The following is a 25,102-nucleotide window of genomic DNA, read 5'->3' on the forward strand; positions in this document are numbered from 1 at the left end:
AACGTCTTAGCGGCTTCATTGCAATATTAGAAAAATTATTGAAGAATTACAGGTTTAGTGTAGACTACCCATTGCTTTCCTAGGCAAATTCTGCTAGATTTCATTTTCACTTCACAGCTCAGTCTGGGCTTTCTCCCATTCAAGAGGATTCCTCTGGTTCCTCAGGGCCAATCAGCGACCAGAAGGAGAAGTTCTGAACAATGACGTCGATTTTCTACGCTGTTTTAAAATTGTAGTCTGAGTGTACTTTTTCAGCAATGGCAAGTGCTAAAAGTGGCAAATGAACAGTCCCTGTTGGTAACGCTTCCAGATATTGAATTAACATTAACAGCCGACTCATTCAGCTCAGTACTTCTCTTTTCATGGTGTAGGATGGTTATCTTATGAGAAAGCTTCATAGAGTCAAATTGGTGCATGTGTCATGGCCAAACGTTAGCAACTGGGTAAAACTTCAACACAGTCCATGCCTCCAGCAAGCAATTATTTTTCAATAGTCAAGAGTCAAGACCCTCTGCATGAAGCAAAGCACAGAATAAGAAGCTGGTTTTTACCAGGATGTGTTCAGTTTGATCATCATTACTAGTTCTACAGGGTTTGAAAAGACGTTAAGTTGCAAATGTCAAGTTGCACATAATGGGGAAGTAAAAAAAAAAGAAGAAAGAAACTGATACATGGTTTTTCAAAGTTCCTCCCAAAAGTTTAAAAATTTTGGATTGGATTTCACCCCCTCCTTCCTCTTACACCCCTAAGTTAAAATTCACAAGTAATTACATTATGTAGAGTTCACCTGGCTGTAATTTAGTACCAATTCAAATCCATACACTCTATGAAAGTTACAGCGGTTGGTCAGATAACATCAGTAAACAAACAGCAGAATTAAAGACCAAGAATTAAAAGCCGGATTACATTATTAAACAATATCCAACCAAAACATGGCTATCCACTTTCACTGAATTAAGGCAACTGGCAAAAATGGGCACTGCTTCAAGAATCAGTCAAGGCATCCAGTGTAACACTAGAAGAGCAGCAGAGATAAGCTAAGAGAATCTGTCTGTTAGTTCAACTATTCGTGATGTAGTCTGTAAATCTCACCTTCATGGAAAGCTATTGTAATAAAAACAAAGCCATAATAAGACTTTATAACCCACATTCAAAACTTTGCCGTGTGTCAAAGAAAACTAACATTTGACATCATCCAGAAAACCCAATTCCTACATAAAGTGAGACATGGTGGAGGCAGCATCATGCAGTAAAGATGTTTTCCTTCACCAATGAAGAAAAGTTCATTCGGGTTGACAGAAAAATAAGTGGAGCTAAATACGAGGCAATCCTGGAAAAAGTCAAACTTCTAGGATGAAAATAAACTTCTCAGGTTTTCGGTTGTAAAAAATAGAATTTCTGTACTCTTCAACTTTGCACTATTATGTGCATCGCATAAAATTTCTATAAAACACATTTGTGGTTGAAATGTGACAACATGTGAAAACTTATGAATACTTTTGTAAAGCATTTATGAAGCTATAAATCCAGAGCTGACTATAGAAACTATCGCAGGAAGATTTTATACCCAGCAAATAAAATCAGTTTAAAATGTCCTTTTTCCACATCTTCTAGAAGCACATTTTGCTGAATAACAACAACTTTCCATTCTTATCTCTTTTCTCTTCCACTTTACTCCTGACTCAGGAAAGAAAACACCAGACTTTGCTTTCCACTGCAGAGGAAGAGAAACAGCATGCTCATGACTTGGCTATTACACGCATACTTTTCAACCTCAGGATATGTCACAGACCATAATTGCGTAACAATATTTAGTAATCATGTACTACCAGACAGCGCATGGGAAGTATCCCGTTTCTACACGTGTCCATGAGAACATTACTGTTTTTTCCGCGTTAGCAAGGAATGATGGGAAGTTTGCTTCCAGGCGCCGATGACATCAGACTTTCTTTGACTGTGGGTAAAGTCACCAGAGAGCCAAACCCATAAGATAGATAGATAGATAGATAGATAGATAGATAGATAGATAGATAGATAGATAGATAGATAGATAGATAGATAGATAGATAGATAGATAGATAGATAGATAGATAGATAGATAGATAGATAGATAGATAGATAGATATATAGATAGATGATAGATAGATAGATAGATGATAGATAGATAGATAGATAGATAGATAGATAGTAGATAGATAGATAGATAGATCGATAGAGAGATAGCTAGCTAGATCAGATAGCTAGATCGCTAGCTCGATCGATTCGCTCTATCAGCGAGCGCTCTTACTCCATCCTCATACATACATACATACATACATACATACATACATACATACATACATACATACATACATACATACATACATACATACATACATACATACATACATACATACATACATACATACATACATACATACATACATACATACATACATACATACATACATACATACATACATACATACATACATACATACATACATACATACATACATACATACATACATACATACATACATACATACATACATACATACATACATACATACATACATACAGACAAATAGATGTCACGGCAATTACCAAACTTTTTTGAAAGTTTGGTAATAACCAAACTTTCAAAAATACAAACTTTTGTCATTAAGGCCAAGCACAGAAAATGAATCACAGAGCTCCAGTATAAAATGGGCCAAGTTGTTCCTGAAACTCAGCAAGAACCACGATGCACTGCAGACACATGAACCTTTATGACCCATTAACATTCACGAAGCTGTTTAGTACAAACGAATGAATACCCCTGAGGTCTCACAAAAGAGCTGCAAGCAGGGACACTTTGCAAGGTTGCACTTCATTTTAACAGAGTAAAACAATCTGAATACAACAAGGTGACTTCTAAACATCACACTGAATTTCATTTAGGGGTATCAGAATAAAGAATCCTGAAAACAGCTGCAAACATTTACAACAGTATAGCTTAAAAGAAAAAGAAAAAACATACAATAGCATGACTTTGATTTATTAACTTCTCTGTTTGTCAATCATATAAAATCCCAATGAAATATATTGAGATTATAATGTGGCAAAATGTGAGGTATGAATACTTTTGCACGGTTGTACCATGCCTCTTCAAAATACTCACATTCCCCACAAGCCAGTGCATTAACATGCTGCTCAGCACCATTTTCTGCATATCAACTCGAAAAGCCAAAAGGGGTTTACCATCAAAGAGTCGGCCTAAGGAGCGGTATTTTGAAAGACTTTACAGTATCACTGCATTACTGTTATATCCCATAGATCACAAACAAATTCACTGCCACAAGGCTGCCTTAACAATGAGAAGTATGTTGAGAGAAAACTTTACCGGCCTACCCATCTTGCCCTTCTTCCCATGCACACCAGGAATTCCCTGTAAAGGAGACAGAAATCAGAGCATGAAGGCTGCGAGAGTCAACAATGACAAATTTACACATGATAAAAACAATAACACTTGTTTTTTCAGATACAAAGACAACTTTTACTCCTGCTTTCAGTAATTTGGTCATTATTCACTTCGGCTAAAGTAAAAAAAAAATGCGATAAAGTCACATGAATCCCTTTGTTTTGATTCAGTGGTTTGATGGTGTGGATTTGATTTATAGCTGGGTTTCTATAAATTTATATCCATCTTCTACACTCAAGAATTATCCACCACTGTATGTAGGCTGTGGTGTGAGGGTCCGATCCAAACACTATTTAAAGATTTCTAGTTTGGTAAAAATCTGCCTCAAGTGTCTCATTTCTGCAACAATGAAATGTATTTCTATTTCATCATTTGGCCCATGGACTGCCACAATGCAACCCTGCAGGCAAGACGCTCACAGCCACTAATACTTACTCTCTCTCCATCAGGACCAGGAAAGCCAAAAAGCCCTGGGACGCCAATGTGACCCTGGAGAGATGAATAAAAGATGGAGGAGAGAAATGGAAAAGGCACACATAAATGAAATGAAAAAGAGGATGATAAAAAAGGACAAAGTGGGAGTAAGAAAAAGATAGGTGACATTGTTCAGGAGGGTGAGTTATATCAGAACAACTAACGCAGATTTCTCTGCCATCTGTTACAGTTCTGCCAGGTTTCTGAGACAGGCTGAAGTCCTGAGGAGTCAGGCCTTGAGGTAAGTGTATATGCCCATGGACTGCATGGTGCTGGCTTCCACGATGTAGTCCAAGGGCACATACCCTCGCATCAGGGATCTCTGAAGATCTTTGTGTAAAACCTAACCAGCAGAAAAGTAGAAATGGTAACAGCATATTGTATTTCATCTACTCTACTTTTACTTAAAAATTATGAATCATTTTCTGAAAAAAACCCAACTGTGTACTGTTATCACTGAGAATTTACCCATGTCAAATTCAATGTGTTGTAAAAGTATTCACAACCTTGAACTTTTACATTTTTGTAATATTACAATCAGACTTCATGGTATTTTATTGTTTGTCTCTATCAGCTATTTACATGCGGCATCTGACACCCTTCCACATTTGTCTTTGCAGAAAACCCTGACCTCCGACAGACTGGGTGGAAAACATCCATGAACAGCCGGTTTAATGAGTCTGACTCTGGCCATTCTGGCACATGAACACATTTTGCTCGAAACTATTCCTCTTCATCTCCAGCTACACATTCAGTATCAAATTTCTTTTGGTATGTAAACTTTCACAGGGATATCAGAGGTAACTGGCTCAACATTTTCAGGGTTTTAAACTGTAAAGTTCTGAAAACTGTATTTTTTTTCCCCTTCCACTTTACAAATACGTACTAATTTATGCTGCATTATCGCATAATAATCAAGACAAAATATGAGAAAGTTCAAGGGGTATGAATCCTTTTACAAAGTATTGTAAATGTTTGTTATTATGTAGGTTTTATGTGGCTACACTGGGTTAACAGGCATAGAGTAAACATTTCACATTTTATTTAAATGAGGCATAACAATTACATAAAGTACAAACAACCAATTATATAGTCATTAGTGTGGTAGAGATATTTCAGGTTCGGATCTTAAACAGTCTGTAATAAAGGAAACAACAAAAACACTGGATATCGTTTTAGTATCTACTTACACTGACACCTTCTGGTCCAGTTTTCCCTACAGGTCCAGGCAAACCCTGAGGTTAAACACAATGAAACAGATCTGTCAATGCAAATATCAAAAGAGATTTACCTATTGTGATTGAAAAAAATCTAAATATGATAAAAATAATTATGCATGGGAATAAATTACAATAAAATGTTTCAAATTTAAGCCCTTGAAACATCTGATAATAATAATAATAATAATATATAATGACTGTACACAGTTTACAGTATCACTGCATTTAGTTTACAACATCTACAACTTTATTATCTATAGATAACTTAATTTAATTCACCATTCTCTCTCTGCAATCAAAACAGCAACAGTTCTCACCAGAGTATCATAATGATGGCCACAAAAGCCTGAGTGATTCATAATGTAGAAATGGTAGGGGGTGCTAAAACCTAATCCATTACACCTTCCAGTGTGTGCATGATGAAGCAGAAAGTACAGTGACTTGCGCCCAAACTATATCATAATCTTGAAAAGAAGTCGGTAGTCATCCAAATATTTTAATGGATTTTGCTTACAGCTGAGACAAAACATGCATTAAATGTTAAGGAACTGTAACGCTATACAGCTCTGACTTCTTATGTTAAAGACTTTACAACGAATTGGAACAGAAGATGACGCCCACAATTCGAACTGGACAGAGGAAGCTTATTTGTACCCAGAGAGCTGTGGCATTAGTCACACTGTTATTACTCTCTTTCTTTCGGGGTAGTGCTTACTTTGGAAACCTTTGACATTTTTCTAACAAGTCCTGGAATTTCCAGAGAGAGATTTCATGCTTAGCACTGTTGCTCTGGTTCTTGTTCCTTTTATGTGAACGCTGGAAACATTTTATTTGGAATTGTCAAAATATGATTAATATTTATGTGAGAGGATAATTTAAGGATATTTTGTCTGTATTGTGCTAAACAATAACTTACACATTAATATTGCAAGGACTTCTGGACTTTATTTATCCTTATTTTTATTTATCTTACTTGTCAAAAAAAAACAATTTTGAAAAGCCAAAGGAAGCACTAAATTTCAAGAAGAAATACCAATATATAAAATATAACCAACTTTTATTCACTCTGTGTGTGTGTGTGTGTGTGTGTGTGTGTGCGTGTGTGTGTGTGTGTGTGTGTGTGTGTGGGTGTGTGTGTGTGTGTGTGTGAAAGTGCGCGTTTGTCCCTGATCAATCAGTACCGCAACACTAGATTTACTGCACCTGCCTGCCAGGATAGCCTTTGGCCCCAGGGCTTCCATCATCTCCCTGCTCACCCTGTGGAAATAAAGACAGCACAGAAGTCAGAGGTAGAAGAGGACAAGGATCAAGGCGGAAAACGAGAAGAAGAAGGATCAGCTGATCGGCAGAAGGAGCCAGCAGTTTTCTGGAAAATAATGTTTTATGTGCAGATAGCTTCTCTTTTAGCCTGACTGCAGTAACAGAGAACAAACAAAGATAGAAATAAAATTTGATGATAATACGTGATGTGTTTGTGTTGCAACAATTGGCAGTTGCAGATATTACACCATTCATTAAACTCTCCAAACTTTCAATAAAGGCTTTTCGTTCAATACTGTCTAAGAGGCGCCACAAAAAAATATTGCCACTCAGACTATTTATTCTGACAGCAAGTGAGATTACAATGTGGTTAAGTCACTTGGTGGCATGACTACTGTGGAACAGTTTGGCTTTCATCCATTTATTTTCAATAATGCACAGATGAACACATGAGTCATTCCTTCCTTGTGGCAAGACAAAAGTAAATGCGTCTCTCTGAGAGGAATGTTTAATATTACATATTGTTTATAAGAAAATCTAAACAAAGTCAATAAGTGAAGGCATGCCACAAATTATAGGCTGTTTTTACAGCTAACCACATTTGTGACATACGCTGGCAACGGTTACGTCTCAGCAGTTTCAGTGGTCTTTTAAAACTGAGTGAGTCATGCACTAAGAGGCACAAAAATTCTGAAATATCAAATGGAAGAAATAACAGAACGTTTATACCGCAAAAGATTTAAACATAGGGAGAAAAGACCACGGATAATTTAGTGAGGGATTTTTTTTATACAGCCTTTAAGCCCCAGAAAAGTAACCTTCGAATTACAGAAATAAAACATTAAAGTGCCTTAACTGCAGGTTCTGGAAAATAACCCGTAAGCTCAAGCAAAGAACAAGTCATGTTCTGTAATGATATTAAAGATTGGTGTTAAGTTTTGTGGGGTCGGCGGTGGGCTGCCAGTGAGCATTTGCTGTACCTTTAAAGCATCTTCAGAATCCGGCCTGACCCTGGAACATCTGGTCAGTCGTTGTTCATGTTAGTTGGCTCCCGATCCGGTTTTCCATTAATTAAAACATTCCCCTGCCTTGCAACAAATCCCAGCATGTTCTTGCCTTTCTGTCTAGCTCCAAACCCTACAATCTTACACACTGTCCAAGAGCCACAGGTTATGGAACACATGTAATTTATTCCACAGTGATCCAGTAAATTTTCTTAACATATTAGGCCATTAAATACACAAATAAACACACTTAAGCAGGCAGGAACTGAACTGCCTAACAAGGCATATCAAAACCTTTCTGAGAAGGAACTGTGAGTTGTTAAAAATTTTAAACACATAATTAACCTAAAATATATAATTTTGTTAAAAAATAAAAGGAGAAATTTCTTCCTATTCTGGTTGTGAGACAGCACATTCCTTAAAAGAGAGATTACGCCAAGTTTAGAAAGTGGTGAGAAGAGACGGAGGATAATGTGGAGGAGGAATGACTCTTGATGTTCAAACTATTTGCCCTACTTGTTCTTCAGCCAAAAATCTCTTGCTGATACTAACAACTGCCTGTGAACTACATATAGCTTGTCAGAATGATTTGACTCCTTTTTAAAAAAAAAAAAAAAAAAGCTACTTATTTTTCTATTTTAATTTGTAAATAATTTACTGGTGGTTCTTTTATATCAATTTTGTCTCTTGCAGGCACAGAGAGTCTTCAGATGAGGGATTAAACATGTCCCATCTCTGTTGACGTCTCTCCATTTATAGCAGCAACAGCTGCTTTCTTGTTGCAGAGAACGTCTGAAGCACCTTTTGCATCAATTAAAATAAAGCTTACTCACAGGTTCGCCCGGATGACCACAAGAACCAGAATAGCCTTTTTGTCCCTGTTGATAAAGAAAAAAAAATATAGCTTAGCTGTTTACAAGTCTGAATTGTCTTCATATATTTTTTTTTTACAAAGGTACTGTGAAGTGCATTAATAAACCCTTTTAATGTCCTGATGTTAGGCAAAGCACAACTGGACTTCTTTTCTTGTTTCTTGGCTGCGAAACTTCTTCAAGAAGATCAGATGCTATCTAAATCACACTTTGCTGAACAAACCATCAAACCAGAACTCTGCAGTTCTAATTGTTAAACTTGGACTTCATTTTGCATTTAAAATCAATTTAGAAGCTTAATCCATATTTGTTCCTGTTCTCATTCAACACATTCAAGATATCAAAAAAAATGATTTGTACAACAGTAAGGTTTGTATACATCCAACAATGTTGTTGTGAGAGAAGGTGAGCCACCGAAGACGAGGCACAACAAGAAAAAGAAGGTGCCATTCAAAATGTGTTTTGAAGAACACAAACATCGTTTTGATGACAATACTGGAAACCATCACGATTGAGTGCCACAGTCACCACTGCATGGGAGAAAATTACGTTTTCCCATAAAAGAGGAGCTTCTGTTTGCTAACAAATACTTTAATAAAGTAAGGAGAGATGCATTTACAACGCCGCACAGGTAAGACAAATTTAACAGCTGCTAAACTAATAGACCACTTATCAGCTGTGTTGACTGTGCAGTCCTTAATAAAGCAGTTATTTACTATTTACACAGGAGTTATACTGACTTTAATTGTAGCAGCTCAGCTATTGGTGTGTTTGCTTATTAACTGCCACCTCTGCACTCTGCTTAAAATTAATAAAGCCAGTAAACTAATTAGGCAGTAACACCTGACACCCAGAAGGATATTTAATGGTCATCTTCACACCCTGTGATCTCCAATGGCTCTACCAGCTGGTTATAAAATATATTAATCTTCTCCCAATCAAGGCTCACAAGTAGCAAAGATAGAGATGTGAAATTATCTCTGAGGAATGAACAAGGCTGTCCTCTCATGTGTGAAGTCATTAGCCGCCAGCTGTGTCGGCCTGTCGGCAGCAGATCGAGTAAACAACAGGCGGCAAAAGGCTGGAAAAGTAGCATCAACGTAGACAATAATGTCATACAAAGCATGCAATCCTGTCAGCAGGCTGTACTTAAGAGGATCATATTAAAATGTTCTTACATGAATGAACTGTGAGATATCTAAAATTATTGACTGCAGAGGAGACTTCAGCTCTTAAAAGTACATGACTGACAGATCCAAACGTTAGGAAAATGTAAACAAGCTTAAGGATTTGTGACAGGGTTGAAAGTCACAATCATAGCTGGTGCTTATTAGTCGTTCAATTTCACTGTAGAAGAAAAAGCTCCTTAAGCACTTTTGTTCTAAACTGGGTTTCAGTGTGTCACACAGTGTGCCTGTATTAGATTACACTTTTTAAGTGCTTGCCAGTATTTTCCATTGGTTGCATGTTTTATGGGGAATTTTTCTCATCATTGTTGGGTTTCCAAATAGAGAGGGGCATATTCTCTCATTTAGGCCGTTCATTCACCTGCATGCAGATATTTATTTTTAAGGGTAAATGCACAGCAGGATTGCACTGTCTTTCCGCTACCATCAGTATGAATAACAGAAATAACTACTTGGACTACAGTGGCTTATTCAATGCGTACCAAGCATTCATGCTCCCTATGGCAATAAATTGTTGGTGATGTTTCTAATGCAGCAGCAAATGTTTTACAAGGACGTTCCAGATGTTCTGCTTTGCCTTTACTGTTCCATCCATCAATTATCTACACCCAGTTATCCATGCAGGGCTCAGTTGTCATTGGACCAAAGGTAAAGTAGACCCCAGACAGGTTGCCAATCCATCACAGGGCCACACAGAGGCACACACACAGCACAAACAACCATGTACACACATTTAATCCCAAGGGAAATAAATAGAGACCAATTTACCCACCATGCTATTTTTGGACCGTGGGAGGTGGCTGAAATATCCACAGAGAACATGCAAACTGAATGCAGAAAGACCTCAGGCCAGGATCAGAACCCAACTTTAGCTGCACGGCAACAGTGGACCATCCTGTACCTCATCTTTGTTGGTATTATTATCAGTAGTAGTAAAATTACACAGTTTTAACACCTAAACCATCATTTCAGTCTATCACATATTGTATGTCTTCAGACATTGAATGTTTGAAACCCATATATCAGATTAGTCTGGGTAGCACATTAATATCTGGAACAAACTCTCAGAAAACTGCAAAACAGCTGAAACAGTGAGTTCTTTTAACCCAACGCTTAAAACCCACCTGCTTAGAGTTCCCTTTGATCAATAGTACATTTGGTATGATTTTGATGGCATTTGACAAAATGTAATGCTTATTGTTTGTTTCATAACTCATGTTTGTTGTTTTCATGATGGAAAGCACTTTGAACTGCCTTGTCACTGAAATATACAAATAAACTTGACTTGGCTTTGATATCTACAGAGAGTCATTGTGAACTGCAGGTCGAGATGAAACCTTACGTAGTTTATTTGAAGCTGCGCCGCCTGAGAAGTATACATTTGCCTTTAAAAATTATTTTGTACTTATGACACCAACATCATGGAGTTATTTCAGGCAATCCCAGTCAGGTGCAGCTCACACGTCATTCCACCATCTGATCTAAATGATGAAGTACATCAGTATTTACTCAGCTGATCCTATTCATCATATTCAACAGACACACAACATGCAGGATAGTTTATATAAGCTGCAAGCTGTTCTAGTCTAACAGCCTTTGCTTCCAAGTGTCTCGCAGAAGAGGAAGCATATGTGGTGCATGCATAGTATGCTTATGGAAGGCCAGGAAGCTCTAAAACACTCATACCACCAACTTTTATTCCCTCCATATGGCTGTCTCAGCCTTTCACAGTAAAATGGTGCTGATTGAGAGGTAGGTTTGGTTTGAAAATAGTTTGACTTCACAGTGAAAGTTAATATTGATGGACACAGAGGCAGATCTGAAAGTCTGAAGCAGAGTGAAACTGACAGGCAGGAAGCTGCTGAAAAAAATCATCCTGACAGGTCGATGTCTCAGAATAAGATAAAAGGTCATTTCATTTTTAGTTACTCACTGCAAAAATACATTTAACTGAAAAAATAGATCAATATCAGGCAATCAAAGCAAAAACAAAAATACAAAGATACTCAAAGCATTTGCTAAAAGTATAAAAAACTATAACCAATCCCGTACTTGGCCTTACTTTTCCTCTTGACAAAAATAAGGTGCCCCTCTTGAAAGGAGTCCTTGGGTCGGGACATTGTGGGCCCATTTAAACAGCCGAATGACCATTTCTCCTTGATCCCCAAAAGAAAAGAGGCACTGTAATCCATCGAAATGGAGGTGCAAGGCAAAAACAAGAAATTGGGCCTGAATCTTTTAAAAGAGCTTACAACTGATTCCACACTCCCCTCACACTGAAAGAGCAGGCAACAATTTTCTTTGTTTCTTTTCAACGTGCCAAGAATTTTAATTACTTTAGTCAGATTGTACACAGTCCATCTTTTTTGGCTGTTTATCTGCAAACAGGTAAAAATGATGCAGTAGTTTGGAAAACTCGAAAGTGTTTTTGTGAGCAAATGTGACGCAGAAAATAAAGGAAATGTATTCATTTAAATGTATTATTTTCACATGCAGAACCTTGCAAAACGATTCCTATCACTTTAACTTACACACATTCTGACGCTTTACAACTACACTTCCGTTTGTTTGACAGATCAACACAAAGTAGTGCATTATTGTGAAGTGAAAGCAAAATGCTACATGGTTTTCATTTCCGTTCAAGTAAAACTCTAAAAACCCGTTGTGCATTTGTATTCACCCTCATTTTTCTGATACTCCTACATCCAATTCGGTGAAAACAAATGGCTTCAGAGGTCATCTAGTTACTGAGTAGAGTCTGCTTGTGTGTAATTTAAGAACCCTCTCCACCACATAGTGGACAGACAGCGGAGCGCCTTCTCACATAGGCTGCTCCAGCTCCGCTGTCGTAGGGACAGATACAGGAAATCCTTCCTGCCACATGCCATCTCACTGTACAATAAAAGCTAAACCATTGTTCTGCACTAATCAGTCCGATTTTGCACAACTGCACTGTGGCACACTTGCTGTACATATATTTACATATACATATCTGCATTTTTTTTTAATCTTTGCAAGGACTGCTCTTAAGTTGCTTTTTATATTAACAGCATTTCATATTTTTACAATTTATAGCATTTAATATTTTATTTTTTATTTTTATTTTATCTACAACTACTACTCAGTGGTAGTTATTATTGTGCCTTGTCTCTATGCTGTAACTGCGAAGTAATTTCCCTGCTGGGATGAATAAAGTACTTCTATTCTATTCTATTCTATTCTATTCTATTCTATTCTATTCTATTCTATTCTATTCTATTCTATTCTATTAGTGAACAACTAGCATCATAGAGACCAAGGAACACAGCAAACAGTTCAGGGAGGAAGCTGTGGAGGTTAAAGCAGCATTAGGTTTTAACTCTGGGCTGCAAAATCTATCAATCTGATAATTATTAGCAAGTCTGGCAATTATTAGCAAGAGTGGCAAGAAAGCCAACATTGAATGAAAGCCGTAGGATGAAGACGTTTGCTGCAAGTCATGTAGAAGACATAGCAAACATGTGGAACAAAGCGTAAACAAACTAAACATTACAGCCAACATGCTAGAGTTAATATTAACTGATTAAGATCAAATCCTGTAGAATGGACCAATCAAAGTTCAAATGCAGTTTGGCCGAAATTTCTGGCAACACTTGAAAACAATTTTTTTAGACACTCAAATAAATCTGAGTCAGCTTAATCTATTTTTGAAAAGGATAAATAGCCAAAAATCTCTGTCTCTAGATGTGCAAATGAGCCAGTAGATCATTATGTCACACTGGCCGATCACATGAATCCCCCCTAAATACACTGAAGCTTGAGTTTGTAATGTGACAAAATGTGAACAACTTCAAGCTGCTGTTTATCAATTTGAATCACAAAAGAGCAACCCTGCTGCCACCAGCAAACTGGGCCAGCTTCACTGTCTCCCCCGTCTACAGCAGAAGAAACAGGCTACACCTGTCAGACAAATAATGCATTATTCTTTACACAGATTTTTATTTTCAATGTGACACAAAGCCCCAGTCCCAACAGGCAGGCCTCTCTCTGTTCGCTTTCATAAATCAATCAGCAAACACAGCTTTGACTCTGCAAAACTGGGGAGCAGGACAGGGAGAAAAACTGCACACCTCATGAAAAATACAGTTTTATTTCAGTCTGCCAAAATTTTAAGCTGGCTGTATAAAGGACTCTATGGTCCAGAATTGGTAATACTCTCCACAGTGTTTGGATTTTACACACACACATACACGAGTCCTTTCCTATTTTACAGCTCAGACCACTGAATGACTCCCAGGCAACCTTCCCATTACATCGTTACACATTTCCCACAGTGAGGAAAGACTTTTTTTTTGGCGGTGGGCCACTTTCTGAGCAGAAAACTCAATAATAAGAGATCTATCATGCTGCATTGGGTCAAAGTTTTACTGGCTGCTTGGACAGCTAGAAAGCAAATGCTTGAGTTTCATCTGCATCTGGTGGAATTTCAGCGATACTCCGATTTATGGGGGGCTTTGTGTGCCTGAGAATGATTAAACAAAGAAAATACTGAGAGTAGAAACAGCTGCAAGCGAGGAGGTGTCTGGTGGCCTTGCTCAGAGCCAAGTGGATCTCTCTTGTTTTAATTAGGTGGATAAGACTTGTAATACGCTGAATGGCTGTCAGCTGATCCTTGTGCAAAGATGAATTTTTACAGGCTAACGCAGATTTGTAACAGTGGATTGAGAAACCTAGCCAACAAGACCGTAGTAGCAACAAGATGTTCCATGTCCAGTAAAGGCCCACGCTGACCATGAATCAGTCAGGAGATTATCAGCCTTTTCCCATGGTTCCATGTTCCATGAGTCATAACACAAGATGTGATCCTTTCTTTTTTAACATAATACTTCCCATTACGTTCCTAAATAGAAGAACTTTTTTCCTGTCAGCTCCGTCTGATTGCATAACAAATGGCTGGAGAACTCACGAATACCTCATTATGCTGAGGATAGATTTAAAATAGTACGAGAAAGTCTCTCTGTGGAAACAGTACGCTAATGACAAAGATTTTCTCATTTTGTCATGCTTTTTGTTTTAATTACCACAGATGCGGTATCTAAATCCTAACCCAGCAACAACCTTTTCTTTTTATTTGCTTCCATCTCCTCCAGGGTTGACTCTGACAGCAGCTTTCAAAACACACAAACCCTCAAGCGTAATTAAAAAGAAGTTTAGTTTCAGTCATAATTATTTATGCTGTTTTGCAAAACATCAGCATTTCTCTTTATTGAAAGTTTCCCTTCTTCTGTCTCATTTTATCCACCAGACACTTTCAATTCAATTCTGAGCCTACTAATGTCTAAAGAGCTTTAACTATTCACATACTTAAGAACAAAGTATTTTACCAGCTAGGAAAACTCTGTAAAAAAGAAAAGTTTAATCTGATTGGGAGAAAGTGAGTGAGGATATTTTAGTGAGAATCATTAAAACATTTTAATGAGAAGGAGAATCAACAGGAATGCTTCTGTGTTTAAAGTGTATCTTTTAGAAAGTTTGAATTCTGTGTAAAATCAAGCAACCACAACCTCTCACATTGTAATAAAAGTCATATAGCATAGGAACCCAACAAAATTACCAACATTTTTGCAAAAATATTAACCATTTAAATGTTCAACAAACTGATTAAGAATAAATAAACCAAAACTTCTGATAAATCAACTCTGTAGAATAAAACTAAAGCAGGAAGTGCAAGCATTTAGTTGATTGCTATGCTGATGACATTCAGATTTACTTCTCTTTTAAACTGGATATTTTTCACCCACTGTGACCTCCATTTAGCTGTATAAGTGTGCTTCACACAAAATTATTGTATTTGGAAATCCTGCTCCTTTGGTTAATAACTTAACATCCTCTCCTCCCTTCCTTCCCATTGCTCCCCTGCAGTTAGAAGTCTCTGTGTAAAAGATCTATCAGGTGGTCCAGAGATTTACTGGCTGCATGGACAATTAAAAAGCAAATGCTTCAGGTGCAGCAAGATTTAGCTTTATAGGAACTTTCTGTCACTGGGAATAATCCAAAAAAACAAAATTACTGAGAGCAAACACAGCTGCAAGCAACGATGTATATGCTAATCTTCAGCAGAACCAAGATGATTTATTTTATTCCTATTAGCTGGAGAGAAAAGATCGGAATATAGTACTCTGTTTTATGTTGATGACATCCAGGTTTATTTCTTTTTTAAATCATATGCTTGTTTCCCCATTTTCATGCTTTCTTTAGCTGTCTACAAGATGTCAGTGGTTGTATAACACAGAATTTTCAAACACTAAGTGAAAACAGGGTACATAGGAATACTGTATTTGATCATCTGTTTCCCTTTTGGAAGAACTATGTCTTATATCCTTGTAGTTGAAATGTTTATAGACAGATTTGAAATTAAAATTCTCAAAATTAGAAAAGAGGAAGGGCACAGTCACAAGGAAGCAAATTTGAACAAATACTCCATAATTTGGACTTGATTGTCTAGTTATTTTGTTTTACTTTAAAGTTTATAACGGCTTGGTCCAGCTGCTTGACCTGTCTAAATCTAAAGGAGCACAAGATCACCAACCAGATGCTCTCAGCAGAGCTGAAATCCAAACAAAGACGATTCAGCCTCATAGACTCTGGAATAACCTGACAATTGATATTGAAAAGTCTAATCAGACTTTCAAACTTATTTTTAATTTACACCAGCTTTTATTGTGACTTATGCTTGACTCCTAACAGGCATTTTATATATTGTCCTCTTTGTTTTTGCTTGTTTTTTTTGTAAATGTTACTATGTTTGTTTGTAACTGCATGTATTTTAACTAACAAAGACATTGGTCAACTTTGTTACTTTTAAAGGTGCTACAGAAATAAAATTGACTTCAACATCAGGCTGCTGGGATGATCTACTTATCCTTTTAGGGATGTGTTTACTTGCATGACCTCCCTTTAACAAGGTTTTCAACTTTAGTAAGAACCGATCTTCTGTTTTACACACAGGTAAAGGTAAAAGGTAAAGGTAATTTTATTTATAGAGCACATTTTCAGCAACAAGGCAATACAAAAAGTGCTTAAGGTAAGCAAAAAAATAGATGAAAATTTAAAAAAAATAAATCATTTAGAAAAACAACCTTAATGGAAAAACAAAATTAGTCATTTCCTATAATGCTTGATAGAAAAACCCAACAGGCATATCCCCTATTGATGTCTGTAATTACTGTGAGGGGCTTGGGAAAAGGCCAGTGATAAAATAACACCATGGAGGACACTGCTGCAAAACGTCTCTCTCTCTCTGCAGCAGCAACTCAGCAGTAAGCAGAGAAAGTCAAATATTTTACATCATGAGAAGGATCACATCACAGAACTGAGACACATTCCAAACTTGTCCTACTTTTCAGAGGAGAGCTCTCCAAGGAACGAGTGACATAACGTTTGGAGACGGCATGTAAAACTTTTCACCCAGTAATCCACTTCAGTTGAGATGTTTTAGAAAATCAGAAGCCTGTTATACTGATGATGTATTACAGTCTTACATGTAAGACAGCAAATCCTCTTTAAACTTTTTCCAGGTGTGATAATTCATTCGTATGTTATGATCATTCAGCTTCCACACGATCTCATTTGGCTGAACCATTTTAACATCACAAGTTGGCAGTGTATGTTTACTTAATTTCAACAAGCAGAAAATTCATTTCTTATGACTGAAATTATGTCGCTAGACTGAGAAATCTTACTCACACATAAGATCCGTTAACTTTGAATGTTTTTACCTTTCGTCCATCTTGGCCGGGTGGTCCAGGTGGGCCGATCATACCAGGTTCTCCCTGAAAATATCAATTAGGTCACACACACACAATGTCATAACAACGTCAAGTTGTTTTTTTAAAGATGGTACCATTGCATACTTTTTGTCCTTTCAGGGCTTGACCAGGTGACATTCCAGGATCTCCTTTTTGTCCCTACAAGATAAACAACAAAGAATTATTATGTTTTCAAAATTTACAACATATTTCCTCAAACAGGATTTGGTGTTTATTGAATATTCTCTGCACTGCAACAATATTTCTTGTGAGAAGGAGCAGAAAACTTTGCTGTTTACATTCTACTAACACTATTACAGTGTAATGAGTTCATTGTACTTATTGGAGGAATCCAGTGCTTGTATTTACACAAATGAACAGTCAGTTTATTCCTTCCCGTAACTCAGTTTACAATAGGCCAGCAAGAAGTGATGGGGAGTAATGGTGAACATTCTTCTCCCTTTTCGGGCAGTGGGAATCCTGTCAGAGCGGTCTGGGTCAGCATTCAAGGTCCAGTGTTTCTGGTGAAGGAGCCTCCCTGTAATCTCAGCAATTACAACACAACAGCAGGACCAGATCGTTTCCTGTGTGAGTTCTTATTGCAAAAATAGAAACACAAATAAAAATGCTACAGGACTGCATTGACTGGAATGAAATCACACAACTGTGGAAGTTCATCATCCCGTACTGTGATGAATTTCACACAATCCTGCAGCTGGGGAGGGTCATGAGTGGGTTATCTTTGGCTGATGAAATTGACACAAAAATCTCCATTCATCCCGATTTATTTTTGTCAATTCTGCATGAAATTCCATCATAAGAACACAAAGTAACGCATAGTTGTGAAGTGCAAGAAAAATTATTTTAAAAAAAATTGTATATCCCTTCCAAAAAACCTGAAAGGTTTGGAAAAGTGCTCTTGAAATCAATTCCCCTTACTCTAATGCCACTCAATAAAATAAATGCAACAAACTGTCTACAGATGTTCATTTGTGTGTAATTTAACATCACTATAAACGCAGCTGTTCCACAAAGGCCTGAAAGGTTTGACAGAGAACAAACAGCATCGGATTTTAGACAATGCTTTTCAGATTGCATTTGTCTAAAATGTTGAAAACTGCCCACCCTTTTCCTTTTACTTCACAGTTTTGCCCTATTTTGTGTTTATCTTACTCATAAATTTCAACAATCAAAACTGAAATCGTAACAAAAAGCTGAAAAGCTTTGAATCGTATGCATACTTGTTTTCCTAGCGGGTATTCATCTCAAATATATTGTCTAAAATGTTTATGTCAGGAAAGATAAGTAAACCTTGTATCTAAAAATCCTGTGTAATTCAATCATTGTCAATGCAGTTGTTCAATGAACTTTTACAATGCCTTGCAAACATTTGGAAGCCTTGAAATATTCAACATTTTGTGAAATTACGGTCCAACTTCAAAATATTTAATTAGGATTTTCTGAAACAGACCAACACAAAGTAGTAAAGAATTTTACTAAATTAAATTTTGCAAATAAGAAAACTGTGGCAAGTATTTGTATTTAGTGCACTTATTCTCTAATACCCTAAAACAAAATAAAGTGCAACTAAATTCCCTCAGATTAAAAAAAAAATAGTTCACTTGTGTGTAATTTTATCTCTTATCTGTGGAGACCTGAGAAGTTTGTACGAGTGATCAAACATCATTTTGAAAACCAAAGACAGCACTTAGCAAGACAGGTATTCAGTTGTGATGAAATTTAAGGCAGGATTAGGTTATAAAATAATATTCCTAATGTTGTAAATCTTGCACAGCATTTTTTAACTATCATCTGAAAATGGAAAGAGCATGGCTGTACTGCAAGAAAAGACTTTGCAAGAAAAGCATGCCGCTCAAGAGGCCCATGGTAAGCTTATAGTTTCAAAGCCATTCTACTTATAGCACCAGATAATTGAAAAATGATGCAGTCAAAAATATATCATAATTACATATGAAATCTGGGAGATAAAGTTCTTTTAACTCTTATGCGGTTTTGTTTGTGTGGGTCAGCTTTATAAATCCAGAGATCTGTGTTCAAGCAGACAGTCTGCAGTTTGAAATTTGTGTGCAAATAGGTCAGATTAAATCAAGTCGCTCAGCACATATCCATGAACAAAAGAAGAGCACATTCTGTTTAAATAAGCCCGAAGAACCTGCTAATTATGATTTTTCAACTTGTAGAAATAATTTGAAAAGCAGAAATGTAATGGTTTTTTTTTATTGATCACTCACTGAGTTAAACAGTGAGTGACATTGTCTAGAGGAACATTCTCTTTCTTATGGCAGGCTAAAAATACCTCCCTGTTGACAGAAGTGCTCAGCTGGAGTGCAGGCTGTGTTGAGTTCATGCAAATTAGTGAGACAGAAAGAAAAAAAAACGCTAGTTTCTCCCAGAAAAGAAACGAATGACCTTTTGAGAAAGCAACAGAAAGCCAAGAAGGGTTCACCACAAAAATGCAAAGTGAGCAAAATCACAAACACTGGATGACTAAGACACAAAAACACAGAAACAGGCTCCTTTTGCTTATTTATTTACAATATCTGGTTTATCCTATTTAGGGTTCCTGCTGTGAAAATGTTCATCATTGTTAAAGTTATACCGTATAACATTATATAACATAAAAGTTATTTAAGAATATTTTGTTGAAAACACATTTAAAAAGTTTGATTTAACCATTTTTAAAAATGTACTTCACTGCCCTCATTTAAAAATATATTATTCTTTTATTATTAATAATGAATAGTAATAATAAACTAATTCAAGTAAGGCAGGTGTTCCCCAAGAAAAGACTATAAAAATAAAAAACTCACCAAACCCATTCATACATAAAGCCTAAACAGTGACCAAAATAAGCTAAAAGAAAGACTCAAGTTTATCTTTGCCACTTTACAAATATATAATGAGACAGATTATGAATGAGTCTTATCAAAACAAAGAGAAAGCATGCTAACATTAGCCTAGCGCTTCAGCAAATGGCTCCACAGGGAGTGAATACAAACTTGATGAAGCAATGCATGTTTCAGGTGATACATTTCTGTAGCTTTCTTAACCATTTTGTAGGTTCACACTAACACTGATCTGCAGGTCAATATCCTCGTCAGGATATTGAGAAGGTCATAAACAGACAGAGACAGCAGTGCCCACCACATTCTTGGTGAGTGAATATGGTAATGCTGATGAAATGCAGTGTTATTTTAATTCAGTTTTAAGTTTCTTGCTCTTCTGGAATAAATAAAACATAATTTGATTAACTTTAATGAAGCACTAATTTGCAGGTATAGGCAAACCCTTTATCTTGAATGACTCAGATCAGTATTTCAGACAAAATACCCCTACTGGGACAGCTGTAATCATCTAGCTTTTTGCACATCTTTATAAGAGGTGTTAGTGAGTTTGATGTAACAATGCCATTATTGAACTCCCCGAACTTTAGTGAATCAAGAATAGGAAAGGCATTTGAAGTGCATTTTAAGCCACAGTGTTCTCTCAACTCCTTGCATGCTTTCTGGCTTGAATATTACTGCTGCTCTAAATAAAAAAAGGAAGACTCCAACTGCACAGCATACAAGGTCAGTGTAGAGCATGGATTTCCTGAGAGAGTAAAATGTGGCAGGCAGACAAGCAGAGAACAACAAGAATCCAACAAGGAACAGAGAGAACTAAGGGGTATATAAAAGAGTTTGAGTGGCTGTCGAGGAGTACCGAGCGGTGCCAAGTTGAATTAGGAACAAGATGAGGTAATGATGACCTCCAAGGACAAAAGCAGCTAACAGAGAAGCCAAACTTAGGAGAAGATACAAGAATATTATCAAAATGCCTGAAATCCATTCAAAATATCCCTAAACAGAACAATAACCGGTTTAACATGACAATAGAACCTTAAAAGAAGAAACAACACCGGTGCAACTGTAATTTGCTGCCGGCTTGGAACCACAACATTCTGTGTTTTTAGATGTTTACGCACAATAAACTTTTGCTACACCTTTGGGCACTAAATGTCCTGTTTTAAATGTTTTGAAATGCAAGAACACAACTCAAAATGGAAGTAATTTTCAGCTCAACAAATGAAGGACAAATTGAATTAGCCTTGTTTATGACTAAAACTATTAGAACTAATCTAAACATTAAGCGTCTTAATTTTTGCATTGGTACAGGCAGAACGTAAAAATGCCATGGCTCTCAAAATTAAAGTTACAAGTTTTTGGGATCTAAAAAAATTAGGTCATGATAAATAATTTCCACACTTTTTCTACAATTAATGAAACATTTACTATCTTATATTGATCATTCTGGAAAACCCATTATTTTTCATACACTTACATGATAAAAACTACTAAAACCTCTCTGAAAGATTTGAGTCAAAACTACGTGGTATTTGGAATTGTTCATAATTTAATCCACTTTAACAATAAATAAAGTTTATTTGAAGAAAGGTGACTTCCACAGCATAATGCTACCAATACCCTGTTTAATTTTCTGTGGTGATCTTTTTAGTGATGCAGACTGTTGTTTCTATGAAACCACACTGTTTGGGATTATGGCCCAAGACATCCAGGTTGGTTCCTTTGGACCATAACCAATTGTGAAAGATTTTAACAAATAAATTATGTTTTCATTTAAGAGGTCTTTCTTGTACTGTGACCGTACTTCTTCATTCAGACTAAAGGAGAATACAGCAGGTTGTTGCCATATTGCAATTATAAAGATAGTCTGGAAAATCAAACAGCTGAGCTAAACAAGACAGGATGTTTTAATTAAATGAGATTAAATAGACAAAATATCAGTATAAGGGTGTGCATACCTATATGCAAGGAAATTACAGCTTTTTTGCTTTTTACATTTTTCCCTCTGACATATTTGATTGTTTTATTTCTGGCAACCTTTTCACATTAAAGTCTCAAAAAGTTGTGTACACTTTAGACAGTGATTTAGCTATAAAATCCAGACCAGTTTTTTAATTGATCATGTAAATCAAAATCATTCTATAAGTTATAAATATCTCATGATTCAACAATAATATAAACAATCTGATCTGTCTCAGTTCTGACTGTATAGTTCAGAATAAAGGTTTCAGGTTGGTAAGATATTCAACAAACAGCACAAACGTGCAGCAATTTTACTCTTCCTAAGAGCTGACTAATTTTCTCATACAGTTCTGAGTCAGATTTTGCATGGCATGAATATATTGACAGATGTACAACACATTTACTGGACACAGATCAAGAGACATTCACATAAGGGTATTTACAAAAACAGGCTAGCAATAGACTAAAACAACTGCTTAACTAAAACAATCCTGAAAAACCCCTGATGTAATCTTTTTAGAGCGTCATTGTGGTTCTTTGCATGAAAAACAAGGAAATGCTTACTGTCAGAAAAAAATTATCATCAGTTCCAGTTTTTTTTTTCTTTTTTTTTTTTGATGAGAGGAAGAACAAAAAAAATCCCCACTATTATCCTGTCATTTATAACTATAATTGCATACAGAGCACAAGACTGCTTTCATTAGAAGCCATATTTTTAAAGGAATGACAGACTTAAGAACAATTTAAAGTTGGATTGTGGAAACTGAAACCAAACTGCAATCAGCTTCATCTTCAACTTGGAAAGAAAAAACCTAAGCAAGAGTAATCTGGATCACATTAATGTAGTGCGTATTGCAAAATGTTGTGTTAACGTAATCGGAGACACTTTTATGTCCTTACCTTCACTCCTTGTGGTCCGGGATGACCAGGGTTTCCATGAGAACCAGGAGGGCCCTGCAAACAAAGAAAAGCATGAGTTTGGAGGACACATGGTGATGATGATCATGTGGATGATTTGGAAGACTCTCGGTCAAAGAAGGAGTTAATGCTACATGCTACATGTGTGTTATTGTCATTCCACTGTAACCTGGGAGGTCCTTCTGGTTTGAGTAAAGGTGCCTACTGTGTGTGTTGCAGGTAAAGTTATTGCATGTGGATTATCTTCATCCTAATTCTTTAACAAATCATAACCACTCTATCTACATATTTTACCAGGAATCTGAAATGTTAGCATCATGCACAGAAGAAAAGAGGGCTTTTTATTTTATTTTATTTTATTTTTGCTGGTGGTTTGAGAAGATCACAATTGCAAGCAGTGACAAAGTGGAAATATTTGAAAAATCAAAGTTTCAACATCAATCCAAGAGTTTTCCTTTCAACCGGGTGCTTGTGTGAAGCGCGAATGAAATGTTGAGCATGGAAAAATCCTCTCAGGCAAAAACGAAAAAGCCCGAAACATGTTCAGATGGCTTGGAAAAGTGAGCTACTGTATCTTCTGTCAGTTTTTCATCTTGGTCAGAATTTCCACGGGTTGCAAGCAAAGGCATTTTTCCCCCCACTAAGCCAGAGGTGGGAGTCATCGGATAGAATTACTGTGAGCGCAGCAGACTAGGGAGGAGAGGTGTAAGTATACAGCTGGGTGGATTCAGACACCGTCTGTCTGTTATCACGCTGTGGAAAGGAGTCAAACAGCCGAGGCAGTTCCTCTTCCCCCGAGCTGGCCAAGCCTCTTTCCTCCCCAGCGCTGGCTGCTGGACATATGGAGACACTTAACAGAAGCTCATCTATAGATTTCCTCCACTCTCTCCTCTATTCAGACCATTCCCCCTTTCACTTGCAATATTAAAACGTATGGAAGTCATTACCTCAAAATAGAGAGCAAAAGGAAGAGGGGAAGGAGAGAAATAAGGAGGCTGGGACAGAGTGTTACAAATTGCATTCTTGCCGTACATAAGATAAGGAGGCAGAGTGCTGATGAGAGGCTGGGCGGGTGGCATCCCAATGGGGACAGGAATATTGGTGAGAACGAGTTTCTCGGTCCATCCATCTTCAGGTAGGTGAGAGGAGGAATGGAGTGCTTTGAATAACTACTGGATGAGCTCCTGACAAGGAACCATTAGGTGGGAACCAGCAACTAAACACAAGCAGATTAACGCTGACAAGACACAGAAACACACATGCACCGTTACACCTAAGGCTTGCAGATGGAGGGGCATCTGTGTGCAGGGTTTGCAACGAGAGTTGATGGTTTTTGCAAGGGTGCCACTGTTTTTTATTGCCCAGAAAGCCAGAACACACCAGTTGAAATCTTTGGACACAATGACTGGAAATACTGCATCATTTGCATAACAATTATGCAATTGGGGGGTTTTATATAAAAAAAAAGGTTGCATTTGTTTTATTTCAAAGTAAGTCATTTAAAGCCAAACACAGTGACTTGCAAAAGTAATTTTTCTCACTCTATCAAAGCCAAACTTTGATCTTTTTATTGGGATTTTAAGTAAAACATCAACAAAAATAGCACAAAATTGTAAAATAAAACAAAAATAAAAGTCAGTTTGAAAAGTGTGAAAAGCATCCATTTGTATTCAGTTCAATTTTACAGGTACTATGCAAAAAAAAAAGGAAGCTGGGGGGAAATCATCCAATAATTCAGACACATTCAATGACATATATTTCAATTTGATCCTATTTTTCAAACAATGCAGTGAAGTTCAGTACTCAGTATTCAGCCACCTTTTACAACGATACACAAATGTCACCTCCTCACTAAATAGAGTTCATCTGTGTATACTTTAATCTCAGTACACATACACTGGTTATGTAAAAGACCCCAGAAGTTTGGCAGACAGGGCAGGAAAAAAAAGTTGTAGAGAAAAATAAGACAGAGTTGGGTTGGAAAAAAAATATGCCAAGCTTTACACATTTTGTTCACCGTGTCCAAACCATCTTCCTAAAATGGAAAGAGCAAAGCTACCAACACACGGCCATTTACCTAAACTGAAAGCCTGGCAAGAAGGACATTAGAGA

General features: G+C 36.8%; 1 protein-coding gene across 3 annotated transcripts in view; it reads right to left on the bottom strand.

The window, feature by feature from the left end:
• LOC102222437 (collagen alpha-1(XXVII) chain B-like) overlaps positions 1-25,102 on the bottom strand; it is an 81,756-nt gene that overhangs the window by 39,172 nt on the left and 17,482 nt on the right. For all 3 annotated transcript variants that reach the window (XM_023343772.1, XM_023343771.1, XM_023343773.1), the window contains exons 5-12: positions 22,973-23,026; positions 17,352-17,405; positions 17,217-17,270; positions 8,234-8,278; positions 6,340-6,393; positions 5,107-5,151; positions 3,878-3,931; positions 3,365-3,409 (exon numbers count right to left, since the gene is read on the bottom strand). In XM_023343772.1, coding sequence (XP_023199540.1) covers positions 3,365-3,409; positions 3,878-3,931; positions 5,107-5,151; positions 6,340-6,393; positions 8,234-8,278; positions 17,217-17,270; positions 17,352-17,405; positions 22,973-23,026 — 405 coding nt within the window. The remainder of the gene's footprint in view (positions 1-3,364; positions 3,410-3,877; positions 3,932-5,106; positions 5,152-6,339; positions 6,394-8,233; positions 8,279-17,216; positions 17,271-17,351; positions 17,406-22,972; positions 23,027-25,102) is intronic.

This window comes from Xiphophorus maculatus, chromosome 12 (assembly GCF_002775205.1).
Source record: "Xiphophorus maculatus strain JP 163 A chromosome 12, X_maculatus-5.0-male, whole genome shotgun sequence".
NCBI lineage: Eukaryota > Metazoa > Chordata > Actinopteri > Cyprinodontiformes > Poeciliidae > Xiphophorus > Xiphophorus maculatus.